General features: G+C 55.1%; 1 protein-coding gene across 2 annotated transcripts in view; it reads left to right on the top strand.

The window, feature by feature from the left end:
• Positions 1 to 13,289: 13,289 nt before the first annotated feature.
• OLFML2B (olfactomedin like 2B) overlaps positions 13,290 to 15,213 on the top strand; it is a 35,431-nt gene continuing 33,507 nt past the window's right edge. For both annotated transcript variants that reach the window (XM_041774319.1, XM_041774318.1), the window contains exon 1: positions 13,290 to 13,571. In XM_041774319.1, the coding sequence (XP_041630253.1) occupies positions 13,395 to 13,571 (177 nt within the window). In that variant the 5' untranslated portion in view covers positions 13,290 to 13,394. The remainder of the gene's footprint in view (positions 13,572 to 15,213) is intronic.

Genomic DNA, 15,213 nt, shown 5'->3' with positions numbered 1-15,213 from the left:
CCATCTCTTACACGATCTTCATATATTCTAGTATAGCACAGTGTCTTAGCCTCAAGAGAGCCTAGACCAGCCAGGCACCCTTACAGCCACCCTTAGTCACCTGAGAGTTTAAATGGGGAGGAAAAAAGTAGAAAATGCAAAAAAGGAACACTGTTGGTCACAGGCAGATTGAAAGAGAGGAAAGAATAAGAAAGAAGGGGGCATGGGATCCCTGGGTGGCGCAGCGGTTTGGCGCCTGCCTTTGGCCCAGGGCGCGATCCTGGAGACCCGGGATCGAATCCCACGTCGGGCTCCCGGTGCATGGAGCCTGCTTCTCCCTCTGCCTGTGTCTCTGCCTCTCTCTCTCTCTCTCTTTCTCTCTCTCTCTCTCTCTCTCTCTCTCTGTGTGTGTCTCAATAAATAAATAAATAAAAATCTTTAAAAAAATAACAAGTGCTCAATGAGCGATCATAATACACTGTACTAGACCCTGTTGAGGGAAAGAAAACAAGTATGACATGATCTGGCTATCAGGGGGTCTCCAATCTGGGAAAACAGATGAACTTATGAGCCCCAAAGAGGCAGTGACAAGAAGGGGCAAGACACATACAATTAAGGCGAGTCAAACTGATAAACCTTGGCAACAGGTTGTGGGAGCAGAGAGAGCAGAAAGCACTGTCATGACCCTGATGTTTGCAGTCTGGTCTGAGAGGAGGACGAACAGCAGCTGGTTTGGGGACAAAGATTGGGAACTGCTGGGTTCGAAGAGGGACACCAGACAGCAGGTGTCACTCTACTCCCAGGCTAAACATCACAAAGCAGCCACTGAGCTTCCAAAGGATCATAAAACACTGTGACATCTCCCGGCCTGGGCTCCTGTCCCCACAAGTCTCCTGCGGGGCTGGTACAGAACCCGGCAAGCATTAGAGATTCACCCTGTATTACAGACATCCGCGCTGTGGGTGGCTCTCAGCAGCTCCACGCTCTGAAATCCTGCCACTGAGGATTTTGATCTCAGAGAAAGCAAGGTCTTAAACTATGGGTCACAGTCTCATATGCCTTCAGGGGCCTGGAGTTACGGAGCATGATATCAGGTGAAGTGAGGTCCGTGCAAACTAGATTTTGTGCCCTCCCTAAAGACATTCGAATTCGGCCAACCACTTGAAACTTATGACTTAGGCTCTTCTCTCAAGGGACATGTTGACAGATACCTGACAGCAAAGTTTTGGATGTGTAGGAGACATGGGGGTGGGGCCGGTGGGAGTAGATATTAAAATATCTAGACCAAGTAAGGCTTCTGTATGCACAGTTTGTTTCTTTTCCTCATTCGAAGGGCTCCAAATGTCCAAGAGTTGGAGACACAGCGCCAGATGCTCAGGAAGGCTGTGGTCCTGCTGCTCCATCCTCATGGAACCAGTGAACATCGGAGCATATCTAATTCGATGGTTCCTCAACCCTCAGACACTCGTGAAGGTCCCCACCTTCCGGGTTCTTGCCATATCAACTAGACCGCCTTAAACCTTTTCTTTAAATAGATCTTAATTCATTTTTTAAAATTTAGACTCTTCCTTTAGACTGTCCCTAAGAAAGCCTGAACGTAGTTTGGTGTCTCAGAGTACTGGCTTTGAATGAATCAGCTCTGAGCTCCAACCTAGACTCTGTGACCTTGCTGTAATCACTTCCACTGTCTACAGTAGAGAGAACTACACCTGCCTCCCAGCGATGCCTTGGGAATGAGGGACAGTACATCTAAATCACCCCAGAAGGGGTGCTACGGTGAACACTGCCCTCATGCTCAGCTTGTCCCCATCCCAGAGGGAGCTGGCAGGAGGTCCAGAGCCAGGCCCACTCCTCCTGCTGCCCGGGCCAGGATGCATGCTCACAGGCAGGGACCCGCTGCTGCCCTGGGGCGGTCCTGAGGCTCATCCCTCCTCTCCCACCTACCTTCCAGGTGCGCGTGATGGCCAGGCAACCACCGCGTCATAACTTGAGGAAACCCTGGACACACAGGTGTTGAGGAATGTGTCATGAACTGCACCGAATGTCTACTCTTCTCATCTCCTAAATATCCAACACTTTCTAGAGTGACTGGCCGTCTTACAGAGACACACAAAACAAGTGTTTCCTCCAGGAGGCCACGTTCACGCCAGCTGTGTTTCGGGAGCACATTACAGAAGGATCAGTAAACAAAGCTGCTTGGACAGAGGACCCCAGGATGCTTGGGCTGCAAGAGTGCAACCGATTCTCTTGGCAAGTGGTCAAACCTGAGGCCCATGACTCCCTGGAGAGGCAAGTGACTTCCGGTGGGGACCAGGAGCCCTTTGTCCCAGGGGGGCTTCCTGCTGCCCACTGCTGCCACAGCCAGTTGCTTTTCCGGGGGCCCGCCACTTTGCTTGCAAGTGATCGGAGAGCCTGAAGTAGGGAATTCTAGAAGGAGAGGCTGCATGTGGGTGAGGAGCTGGAGTCTTAAAGGTGAAACGGTGGAGGATGCGTGTCGCTTGTGATTCGCGGCGTGAGCTTGGAGTCAGAAGCTCCCTTGCCACTTACTAGGTGGGCGTTTTTGTCTTCAGGCAGCTTAGCCACTCTCCCTGCAGCCTGGGGGTAACACCACCTACAGCTCAGGATGGTTGTGAGGATGACCTGAGATTTTTGCATCTGGCCAGACGAGGTGCTCAAACTATCCTGAATCCCGGGGGGCACACACTTACACTGTACAGCCCCCCTGGGGTCATGCAAAGGCAGCATGTCGCTGGACACACAATCTAGGTCGAAAGGGAGTGAAGCTCAGACACTGTGAAGGAATGAGATACGTGAAAAAAAAAAAAAAGGAATGAGATACGTGAACTGTGCACGGTCGTTCAGGGGACATACCTACCACGGAGACAACAGAGCCCTGGGGGCGTTCTCCTTGCAAGGAGAGTGGAAGCAGGCAGGGTGCTATCGCTGGGATGAGGGACAGTCAGGGATGATGGGTGGGGGGAACTCCAAGGTTAATTGGAACAAGCTTGAATTGAGATTTCTTTCCTTTCCTTCTTTTTTTTTAGGCAGGGAGGGCGTCGGAGGAGGGAGAAAGAGAATCTCAAGTAGGCTCCACACTCAGCGCGGAGCCCAACGTGGGGCTCGACCCCACAACCCTGAGATCGAGACCTGAGCCGAGCTCAACAAGAGTCAGACACTCAACTGACTGAGCCACCCACCCAGGCGCCCCTGAATTGGGTCCTCGGATGGCATAAAGTAAGTGGTTAGAGGAAGCGGGAGAAAGTCACGGGAGTCAGAACCCTGCGGTGTTGCTGCTGTTTTAGGTGCTGGCTCCTTGGATGGGGGGTTGGCGCTCCCTCTGAGGCAAGCCCACCCGGACCCACCTCCACCCTCACCCCCACCCCTCCGAGGGCAGCTGCAGCCGCCACATGGGCTTGAGCGGCCCTGCCAACAAAAGCAAGGGGGGCTAGCCGCCGCCTCCAGAGCCCCGTTTCTGAGGACACCTCAGGAATTGCTCAAGCTTTTGTAAGTTACCGGTTTAAACTTTAGTCCCTGGAACAAAGCAAACCCCGAAGAGGGAAAACTTCCTTACCTGAATCACTATCGCCGGGAGAAAGGAACAGGTCCAAAGACGATAGTTTTCTTTCTCAGATAAGGACATCGAGGCACAGAGTTTCTGCTAAATCCACACGGTAAGTCGGAAACAGGAATATTAATATCCCAACATCTAACACGCGATGACCAAGTTAAATGCGTCATTCAACAAATACTCAGGCAAAGCAATGGGTCAGGCCTTTCTAATGTATCTCCAATCTCCACGACTACCTAGTGGGAGTAGAAAAGTAAGGTTCAGAAGAGAAAAATTTGCCCAGGATCACCCACCGGATAGATGACAAAATTAGTATCGACCCAGGTCTGTGCTTCTGAAGCCCCCACAAAGCTCAGCCCCTCAAAGCTCACCTTTCCTGCTCCCAAGTAAACCTTCACCTTTGGATCCAGGTGTGGGTTTCCTCCTGATGCCAAATGGAGATTTAGCTAAATATTAAGGCACCTCTGATCTTTATAGTCCCCGTTATTTTTAGCATTGGAATTGGGGTGAGTTCATTCCTGTAAGAGGGAAAGGGAAGGAGGAATACTGCTGAGCACACAGTAAGCAGAGGATGGGATTGCTGTGATCCCCATGTCAGAAGAGAGCAGGCTCCCCCCAGGGGGAAGTGACTTGCCCTAGGTCACTGGTAAGTATGGAAAGGCCAGATTCCATAGCCCATCCGTCTGACCCTAAAGTCTGGGCTTCCCATGGCCCCAGGCTGCCTGACGAGCCTAGAACTGAACTAAACATTGCTTATGTGCCTCAGGGAAGGGAAGGGAGCACCCTGAAGAGAACAGGTATGGATTGCACCCCTTCGGGGGCTTTCTACCAAGTGAAGTATCTACAACGCGCTGAGAGGCACAGGCTCTCATTTCACTTGTCGCCCACAAGGTGGTGGGAAGTCACATCTGGACTAGTTTTGTGCCAAACTGGAAAAGACATCTCCTGGGCATGAGGACACACAGAAGAGTTGCCTGTGACATTCCTAGACACTAGTTCGGATTCTCTCTCTCTCTGTCTTTTTAAATGCAGGTAATTTGGATCATCTCTTTCTAGGAGATATTTTCGCTTTCCTCTTTTAAAAAGATTTATTTATTTATTTGAGAGAGGCAGAGAGAGAGAGCACATGAGCAAGGGGATGGGCAGAGGGAGAAAAGCAGACTCCCTGCTGAACGTGGAGCCCGACAAGGGGCTCAATCCCACAACCCTGAGATCCCAACCTGAGCCAAAACCAAAAGTCAGACATTTAACCAATGGAGTCATCCAGGAGCCCCTATTTTTGTTTTTCTGTAAGATGATGAATTTATGGTACATAAGTGCATCTTTGGGGGCCGAGAGGAACAGAGAGAGAGCCAATGAGCCATGGGCAATGGATACCCTTTGACCTGTCTGGTCCTCTACAAAGGGACCTGCCCCCATCCACACTCCCCTTCTGTGGTCAGTTCAGTACTGGCCATCTGATCCAGGCTGGATGGGATTCCCTGCCTGGGCATTTGGAGTTGGCCCTGAGAAGAAGGAGAAAGTCTCACTCTCTCTTCAAGTATCTGTGGCCGGGACACCTTCTGTCTATCGTATGGACCCTGGTGACAACAGAAGCCTGGGGTTCTGTGAGGTGCCCCTAGATCCTGATAAGTCTCCTTCCCCACCCCTTTCCTTTGACTTCTCTTTGCTTTTTTACTTACAACTAAGGGTTCTTACTAACACCCCAGCCCTCTGTGACCCTCCCAACCAGAGCGCCTCCAAGCCCCGTTGTTCTCGCCCTCGCCCCTTCTCTCCGCTTCACTCCCTGGACCAGAGCCTTCCCATCTCATGCTGGATTTCTAGTCAGCCTCCCAACGGCCTCCCTACTTCAGCCTGAACTTCCAGTCCATTCTCCACACTCGGCTGGAACTCAAGGCTAATTATTACACTCCCTTGCCTCCAACAGTTCATTATTATTATTATTATTATTGTTGTTGTTGTTATAGATTTTATTTATTTATTCATGACAGAGGCAGATACACAGGCAGAGAGAGAAGCGGGCTCCCTGAGGGGACCCTGATGTGTGACCCGGGGATCGCATCCTGAGCCAGAGGCAGACGCTCAACCACTGAGCCACCCAGGTGCCCCACTTACCACGGTTCTGATGTCCCCCTCTCTCCCCACAACCTTCGACTTCGAATCCAGACCCTTGGGTCGTGTACAGGTCTTGTGCCTCTTGCGATCTGGCCTCTAGTCTCCCCTGTCCTACTTCTCCTTCTTTCCCTTCCCCGTAACTCCTGCTCTCTGGCTCTGCTTGTATTTCCCAAGCTGGCACCCTCCTCTCCCGGTGTCTATTGAACCAGCTTCTATTCATTCCTGATGATCAGGAACAAATGTGAGTCCTTTGACCTCATTTCTAGTCCAGGGATTGTCTCTCTCTCTCTCCGGGGTTGTCCCATCACAAGTCTTTTTAAAATCTGTTACCGGTTATTATTTATTTTATTTCTTTTTTTTTTAAAGATTTTTATTTATGTATTCATGAGAGACACAGAGAAAGAGAGGCAGAGACACAGGCAGAGGGAGAAGCAGACTCCATGCAGAGAGCCCGATGTGGGACTTGATCCCATGACCCCAGAATCACATCCAGGCTGAAGGCAGGTGCTAAACCACTGAGCCACCTAGGGATTCCCAGGTTATTTATTTTCTGATAGAGATTTAAGGCAATGAGTTACCTCTATGGGGAGTATTTGCCTGCAAAGTCTCCTCACTGAAGCAAAATAATTATTATTATTATTTCTATTATTTTAAGTAGGCTCCATCCCCAGTGCGGAGACCAACGCGGGGCTTGAACTCACAACCCTGAGATCAAGACCTGAGCTGAGACCCAGAGTTGGATGCTTTACTGCCTGAGCCACCCAGGCGCCCCGAAGCAGAGTTCCCAAAGCGGCATCAGGCATCTGTGAGAAGGCGGGGGAGGTGTGTGCATGCTGGGAGAAGGCGCACGGCACCACTACACATCATCCGTGTCAGAACCACTCCGTGGTGAGCAGGGGGGACTCAGAACCAGGAGGAGAGGGGGAGGAGGAGAGAGGACAAGCAGGGGGGGGGGGGTTAGAAAAGGCAGGTAATATCCCGGTGGCTGGGGAGGAAGGAGCTGTCTGCAGTGTCCCTGACCTGTCCTGCTGGGGGTTGTGGTTCTTAGGGGGGTGGGGGGCTCCCTTCCCAGGACTATGATGTGAGCGGCTTCTCCAGGAGCTGTGCCATGGAGCAGCGCTGGGAAATCCCTTGGGGTGGCGAAGGACCCCTGCCCACCCATCCCTCCCTGGGTCACCAGAAGTCCCAGAAGGCAGGAGTGTTCCCCTCTGAATCCAAGCAACGAGCCATCCTGCGCAGGATGGGGGGGGGGGTGACGGGGGGCGGTGCCCAGGTAGGGCACCCCGCTCCCTGGGGAGACCAGGTGCTCTGCAGCCTCCTGCACCGCCTTCCTCTCCGCCTCCCCTCCTCCCGCCCGAGCCACGCATCTCATCCCCACCTCTGCCCACGGCACCCCTCCCGGCCCAAGCGCTTTCAAGGCTCCTTGTGGCCTTCAGCACCCGCTCCCACCTCTCCCACGGTGAAGACAAACATTTTTCTTTGCTAAAATATCTCAAGGGGTGGTGGAAAGGGAGGTGGGCGGTGGGTTGGGGTGACTGACAGGGGCACTTGACGGGATGAGCACTGGGTAATATGCTATATGTTGGCAAATTGAACTCAATAAAAAAAATAACAAAATAAATAATAAATAAAATAAAATATCTTGGCGGGTGGGGGAGAAAGCTCTTTTTGTACTTTCTCGGGATTACACATTTGCAACCTTTAGGACATGAGCTCCCAAAGGCAAAGGTCTTGTCTTCTTCATCGTCGTGCGCTCAGCAGGCCTCAGAGCACCGCACTCGTAACATGTGTTCAATAATGAGTTAAAGCGAATTCAAGGAGAGAGGAGATGTGGAAGATCAAAGACAAAATAAGAAGCCAAGAAAGCAGCAAAGCGGGGTGAACAGGGGAAAAAAGACCTCATTTTCAGCCGAGCTTTCCATCATCCCTTTCCAGCATTTTATGGCAGTTCCCTGGCAGGGCTCCCGCACTGCGGCAAGCCAGGGAAGGGGGACGGGAGAGTGATGTCGCTCGTGGGATTTTGCTCTGCTCTTTGATTCTGCTGCTGTGGGGCAGGTGCATTTGCTAAATTACCCACTAAGGTGGCAGGTCATTTATAGCCACCCCAGCCGCACCTGGCAAATGAAGCCTTGGTTTTCTACAGGCAGACGTTTCAGAGCAAAGCCAAGAGCCTCTCACAGAAACTGGAAAACAGATGCTCTCCCCAGAAGCAAACTTGGCTGCGGAGGCCCGTGGGTGCAGCCGCCGGGGGATCCCTGGCACCCAGCAACCTGCCGGCTGGTGAAGCTCCTGGGCATCAGGTGGCTGAAGAGGTGCGTTCAGGGCTTTCTCAGGCCCTGTTCTCTGAACGTCTGTACAGGAATCAGGTGCCTCTTTGCGCCTGCTTTCTCATTTGCAGAAGAGGACGATATGGGGCCCCCAGGTGGCTCAGTGGTTGGGCACCTGCCTTTGGCTCAGGGTGTCATCCCAGGGTCCTGGGATCGAGTCCTACATCGGGGACCCTGCAGGGAGCCTGCTTCTCCCTCTGCCTGTGTCTCTGCCTCTGTGTCTGTGTCTCTCATGAATAAATAAATAAAATCTCTAAAAAAAAGAAGGGGATGATATTACCTACCTTGGGGGTATTTTGAACATCATCCAATTATGCCTGGCACATGGTAAACACTCTGTACACAGCAGCCACCACACATCTCATTGTCTTAATGCCTCAATGATTTCATCTGGTAAATGGAGAGAGCAATACTTATTTTACAAAAAATAAGCTAAGGATCAAGAGAAGTAGAATCTAGGTGCTGAGTGAAGGATGCAAGGGATTTATAGCACGTCAGCTTGGATGTTCTAAAGCCAAACCAAGCTCCCTTCGGGATCTTTGAGTCAGGTGATCAAACTGGCAGGCAGGAGGAATGCCTCGGGCAGTGTATCTAGATCTTGGAAAGGTAAGTGATAAAAATCTCTTGAGAAATGCTTGTAGACATGCTGAAGAGCTGGGGCTAGGTGCCAACATTTCTGACTCTCCAAACGATCACACACGGAAAGGGTTCATAGCAATCAGGAAATACTTTTCCTATTATGGACCTAGGGCTCTAGAATCTGGCCCTATTCGAGTGAAGATGACTTATTAAAATTAATGATTTGAATTAAGACAAAAACCATGCTTATTTAATTTGGAAAACTTAGACAAGAACAAAACCAGCAAGATTTCAACAGGATGAAAAGATGGGCCAAAAGCATCATAATAATCAGTGGGAAAAAGGTAAAGGCCTGTACTTGGATTAAAAAAGAAGGGCAGCCCAGGTGGCTCAGGGGTTTGGCGCTGCCTTCAGCCCAGGGCGTGATCCTGGAGACCTGGGATCGAGTCCCACATCGGGCTCCCTGCATGGAGCCTGCTTCTCCCTCTGCCTGTGTCTCTGCTTCTCTCTGTCTCTCATGAATAAATAAATAAAATATTTTTTTAAAAATAAGAAGAACATAGCTGTAAACACAGGATGGAGCAAACTGGCATATAAAATTCATGTTTTTTTTTAAAAAGAAAAAACTATATTAAAAAAATAAATCAATGTGACTCATTGGTGCGATGTAACTGCCAAAAAAGCGAAGTCAATCTTGGGCTACATTAACAAAATAAAAGTGGTTGGAAAAAGAGAAAAAATGATTTCAATATGGCCTAACATCTCCTCAAAACTGGGGCCTTTCTAGAGAAAAAACAATCAGAACACTGGTAGGTCTGAAAGGCCTGAGAAACAGGTGAATAAAACGGAGATACGGGGTGACAGTAGTGTAGTTAGCTGGAGAAAGAGGATATTTAGAAGGTACTTGGTTTCTACCTTTAAGTGGAAGAAAAACTCTTATGGGAAAGACCTTGGACACGTTCTATGTAGAACCACAGGACTGAACTTTATTTTTTTTATTTTTTTTTATTTTTTTTTAGGACTGAACTTAAAAAGAAACTTTATTTTTTTAAAATAATAAATTTATTTTTTATTGGTGTTCAATTTGCCAACATACAGAATAACACCCAGTGCTCATCCTATCAATCGGAGAAGGACAAACAAAAAGAAACTTTAAAAGGAGATCTAGAGGCTCCTGAGTGGCTCAGTGGTTGGGCATCTCCCTTCGGCTCAGGTTGTGATCCCGGGGTTCTGAGATCGAGTCCCACATCAGGCTCTCTGCAGGGAGCCTGCTTCTCCCTCTGCCTGTGTCTCTGCTTCTCTCTCATGAATAAATAAATAAAATCTTTAGGAAAAATAAATAAAAGGAGATCTATATCAATAGGAGAGAGGCCTCATGGTCATAAGAGGGCTGCCATCACTGTAGGCACCATGACCACAATCAAACATGGGACATGGGGGCACCAGAAATCTCCTCCTCTCTCTTATCTGTGTCCTTTATCAGGAGGCAAATTATCTTTTCTAGACTCTGCAGATTTATTTTATTCTATTGGCCAGCACCAAATCATGTGGCTTGCCCCAGTGCAAGAGACACTGGGGACCTGAACGTCTGATAGAAGAGAATGGCAAGGGGGTGCGGGTAGCTGGGATCATCTTCAACCACTTGTGATGAAGTTAAAAAAAAAAAAAAAAAAGGCCAAAACCCTAAGGATAGTAGATGGGAAAATGGAAAGAGCTTGGGCCCTTGATGACATCACTGAGCTGAACTCCATTTAAAATGGCCAACTTCCAGTCTTCTTAGAGTGAGAGGAAAATAAATTCATACTTGATGAAGCATTGTCCAGTTTCTGTTATTTGCAGTGAAATGCACACTAGTGGATACAAAGATGGTCTTCATGAAAGTAACTGGGACAGGGCCAACTGGACTCCTCATCGTTCCCATTCATCCAACCCTCTTTATAGGGCGTCTCCTTCGTCTCAGGCACTGGCTAAACCTCTGCAAATGTGACGGTGAGCAGGGGCAGGCAAAGCCCTGCCCTGGTGGAGGCTACGGTTCAGGGGAGGGGACAGGCATTATGGAAGCTGCCCACAGAGGAGAAGAAAGACAACAGACATACCTCCCCTAATTCTGAGAGGCAAAGGTATGAGGTACCACCGGAGGACCCAGGGAGTGCACCCCAGAGGAACCCAGCCCCGGTGGGTGGCGGAGTCCGGGAAGCCCTCCCTGGGAAGTGGGTGCCAGTCTGAGATCTGATGGTTCACTCGAGGCTGCTGTCTCTGCCCACAGTGGCCTCTCATTATCACCTACATCCTCTGGGAACCTTCTGCTGTGTTGATCCCAGACACCTCCCCGGTCACTGCTCCATGATGTTCTGACCTTTCCCTTAGAAGTGACCTCCACCAAAAAAAAAAAAAAAAAGGGACGCCTGGGTGGCTCAGCGGTTGAGCATCTGCCTTCAGCCCGGGGTGTGATCCTGGAGTCCTGGGATCGGGTCCCACGTCGGGCTTCCTGCATGGGGCCTGCTTCTCCCTCTGCCTGTGTCTCTGCCTGTCTCTCTCTCTCTGTGTCTCTCATGAATAAATAAATGAACTCTTTAAAAAAAAAAAAAAAGAAGTGACCTCCACCTCCTTAACGCCCTTGGGAAATGCTCTCACCGTCACTTAAAATTTGAGGGGATCCCTGGGTGGCTCAGCGGTTTAGTGCCTGCCTTTGGCCCAGGGCATGATCTTGGAGTCCCGGGTTCCAGTCCCTCATGGGGCTCCCTGCATGGAGCCTGCTTCTCTCTCTGCCTCTCTCTGTCTATCGTGAATTAAAAAAAAGTCTTTTTTTGGAAAGCCTGGACACGCTTGTCTTCCCATTAAACATCCAGCAGCCTCGCCTGTCGCCTTGCGCTGAGCCAACGTTGGACGCTTATTTCAACTGAATTTGAAAGCTGTATTTGATACATGGCCCCTTCCATCTAGTTCCAGCAAAGATTCGATAGCGCACACGGAATACTTTGTGTGTGTACGTGTGTTTGTGCGAGAGATGTTTCACAAGCCCAGACACACAGAACCTTGGATTTTCGAGCTGGGATTAGAAATATATATATACAAGCATATTAATAAAGACTATCACGACACGTGTGTCAACTACCATCGTTCGCCTAGGCCAAAGTCCGCTTAGGTGATCACCTGGGTCAGCGGGAGGCAACGCGTCTAGTTCCCAAGGTGCGCAGTGACACCTTTGGCATCTTGGAAGGGGCCTGGCTCTGCTGCGCGTTCTCAGGGCGACCCTGTCCGAAGGCGCAGTGCCTTTCCTTGGCCTCACACACGGCCACCCTTTGAGGTGGGCCCATCCAAGGGACACTCAAGGGACACCGCGACGTAATCGCACAGCGTTGGAGCCGAGCCCTCTTGGGGACCCCCAGCGACCGGGGCTCTGAGACCCGTCCCAAGGCGGGAGACAGGAGGAGCCGTGCCCGGGACGAGCACTGGACTCCGGGGCGGCCTTCGCCCTCGGGTCTGCCCGCCGCGGGGAGGCCGCGCCCGCGCCGGGAGCTGCCCCGCGGGCCTCGGGGTGGAGGCGTCGGCAGCGCGCGGCCAGCAGGGGCGCCAAGTTCAGAGCCGCCCGGGCCGTCGCCGCCAGCCGCGTCCGGGAACCAGACGCCGGGAAGCCGAGTCCCGCTCGGGGGCAGCCACGGAGCGCGCCGGGGACACGGGCTCCTGCCTCCCTCCGGGGAGCCCCACCTCCCCGCACGCCGCTGCTTGGGGGGGCGAAGGGGATCGGGGTGGGAGGGAACCGGGGGGACACGGGGGCGGGGAGCGGGCGGGGCTGCGCGGGCGGGAGGGCGGGGGGAAGCGGGGGCGGGGCGGGGAGCGGGCGGGGCTGCGCGGGCGGGAGGGCGGGGGGAAGCGGGGGCGGGGCGGGGAGCGGGAGGGGCTGCGCGGGCGGGAGGGCGGGGGGAAGCGGGGGCGGGGCGGGGAGCGGGCGGGGCTGCGCGGGCGGGAGGGCGGGGGGAAGCGGGGGCGGGGCGGGGAGCGGGCGGGGCTGCGCGGGCGGGAGGGCGGGGGGAAGCGGGGGCGGGGCGGGGAGCGGGAGGGGCTGCGCGGGCGCCGCGCCTCCGAGCCGCACTCGGGCAGCCCGCACAATGGAGGCCCCGCCCCCGCCGTCGACCCCGGCCCCGCCCCCGCCACGCCACGCCCCCCTCCCTCGCCGGCCGCCTGAGTCCTCGGGAGGACGCCGCGCTCGCTCCCGGGGCCGCCCCCCGCCCCCTCGCCCCGCCCCCTCGCCCCGCCCCCGCCTCGCGAGGCCCCGCCCCGCCCCGCCTCGCGCTCCGCCCCCGCCCTCGCCCCGCCCCACGCCCGCCCTCGCCCCGCCTCGCGACCCGCCCATCGCCCATCGCCCCGCCCTCTCCTCGCCCCGCCCCGCCCGCCACCTGAGCCCTCGGGCGGACGCCGCGCTCGCTCCCGCCCCCACCGTCGCCCCGCCCCGCCCCGCCCCCATGCCCGCCCCCGCCCATCGCCCCGCCCTCTCCTCGCCCCGCCCCGCCCCCATGCCCGCCCCGCCCGCCACCTGAGCCCTCGGGCGGACGCCGCGCTCGCTCCCGGGGCCGCCCCCCGCGCCGCCCCCGCGCCGCCCCCCGCCCCGCGCCCCGCTCTCGGGCCGGGCCGCACAGTCGCGGCCGCCTGCGCCGGGGAGGGCATGAGCCGGGGCCCGGGGGCGCCCCCTCCCGCCGCGCCCAGCCGCGCCCCGCGTCCGCAGGCGCCGTGAGCCGCCAGTGCCGGGCCGCGCCGCCCTCGCGCCTCGAGCCCGCCCGCAGCCCCGGGCCCCGCTCTCCCGCCCGCAGCCCCTGCCCGCGGCCCTCATGGCCCAGCCGCTGCTGCTGCTGGTCTGCGGCGCCCTGCTGGTGGCCGGGGGCCGGTGGGGGCCCAGCGACGCCCCCGGCGGGACGGGCGAGCCCGCGGACGCGCCGACCGCCGCGCCCACGGAGGACGAGACGCTGCAGAACGAGGCGGACAACCAGGAGAACGTCCTGTCGCAGGTAGGCGGGGCCCGGCCGCCCGCACCCGGGCTCCACAGTCGCTCGCCCACACCTTTGCCCCCGCCGTGCAGGGGCCTCCGCAGCGGCTGTCGGCGGGAGCTGGGACGCGACCCGAGGCGGAGGGCTCTCCGCGGGTGGCACCCGGCGGCCCAGGGGGAGCCGGCGCGCGGGGCGCGGGCGAACACGGAGCAGCAGGTGTGACGCCCGCCAGGTGGCCCCGCGCACAGGGGCCGGGCGGGACCCCGTGTCCTGGCGGGACGGGGTGGAAATGCACACGGGCTCACCCCTGGCAGGGGCCCGGGGGCGAAGGCGGGAGTGACCGCTGATAGCTGCCCCTTTCCAAAATACTCTGCTTGTTTTATCTGACTCAGCCCTCAAACACCCCGGTTCCCGCCCTGTTAGCAAAGGACTGCTGGGACCACAGTGAGAGCGCTCCAGGTGGGCAGAGCCGGGGCTTCCCACTGCAGCCCGGGTGCCCGGGAGGTCGCTCTCCGGAGTGCTCCGTGCATGCTCTCCACAGCGGGCCTGATGTGTGGTGGGTGTTGCCACGACCCTAAGGATGACGGGGGTGCCTTTAGTGCTGCCTGCATCTCCCTAAGTCCTTGGATGGATTGGGTCTTGTCCCCTTCCAGGAAGAACAATCCGCTCCACTGTGGGGTTTATCAGCCCCCGGTCTCCTCACCCTTCCTTTGGAAGTTATGCTAATAGATGCCCTGTAGCCACCCGTGCCCTCGCCGTCTCCTAAATCGCAAGGCCTTAAGGATCCTTCACAGTGGGGCTCTGGAGGACCATCCACGGAAGAGTTGATGAAACTCGAGTCTTGGAAAGGAAGGAATCCACCCAGGGTCCCAGAGCAGGCTTTGCAGGAATCTAGGCAGAGTTTCAGCGAGCAGACAGCCGCGATTTACTGTCTGTCAGCCTACAAAGACCAGCCGCTTCGGTCACCCTGCACCGTATCTCCGGTGTCCACCGATCCATTCTGTATTTGACAACAGCTCTAAAACAAATATTAGCGTTAGAAGAAACCCAACCTTTGCAAGAAAAACATGACAAGCCCTCTTCCCCCCAGACGGCATCTCAGGAACATTCCCACTCCAGCAAGGACTGTGCCTGCCTGCCAGGGTCATTAGTCCAATGAAGGAGACCCTTCTCCGGGCCCAGAAAGCCAGAGCTCCGTGGCTCTGGGGATGCGGGCCCTGGGGCAGAAGAGCTGGGGAGGAGCCTTCTCCCCTCCCCCCGCAAGTGCTCAGGGTGGTGGTTCCAGAAAGCCTGCTGCTCTGCGTGCTTTCCTGCCCGACGACGGGGCTGGCTGGGGCAAGTGCTCAGAAGGAAATGTTTAGCATTGTGGAAGGAGCAAGTGCTGCCAGTTTGCTCTCCTGGCTTTGGCCTGGAGTTTGGGTTCAGAAGCTGTGCCTCTGAGCCAAAGGGATCCTTGGGCTGAGTAAACCTTCCTGAGTTCTGGGCCCGTCTCTTTTCTCCCGGTTCCTTTCTTCCAAATCTAAACCATTCTTTGAGGGTCAGATCCAGTACCGCTTCCTCCAAGACGTCTTCTCTGGTGCTCGGCTGGAGCCACTCTGGCCAGTTTGAGCCCCGCTGCTCTGTGTCACGTCGGGGCCCTTGGCACGGCCGTGATCTGTGTGCC

This window comes from Vulpes lagopus, chromosome 11, assembly GCF_018345385.1.
Source record: "Vulpes lagopus strain Blue_001 chromosome 11, ASM1834538v1, whole genome shotgun sequence".
NCBI lineage: Eukaryota > Metazoa > Chordata > Mammalia > Carnivora > Canidae > Vulpes > Vulpes lagopus.
Note: the sequence above shows the minus strand (reverse complement) of the source record. Positions and strands in the feature narration are given on the sequence as shown.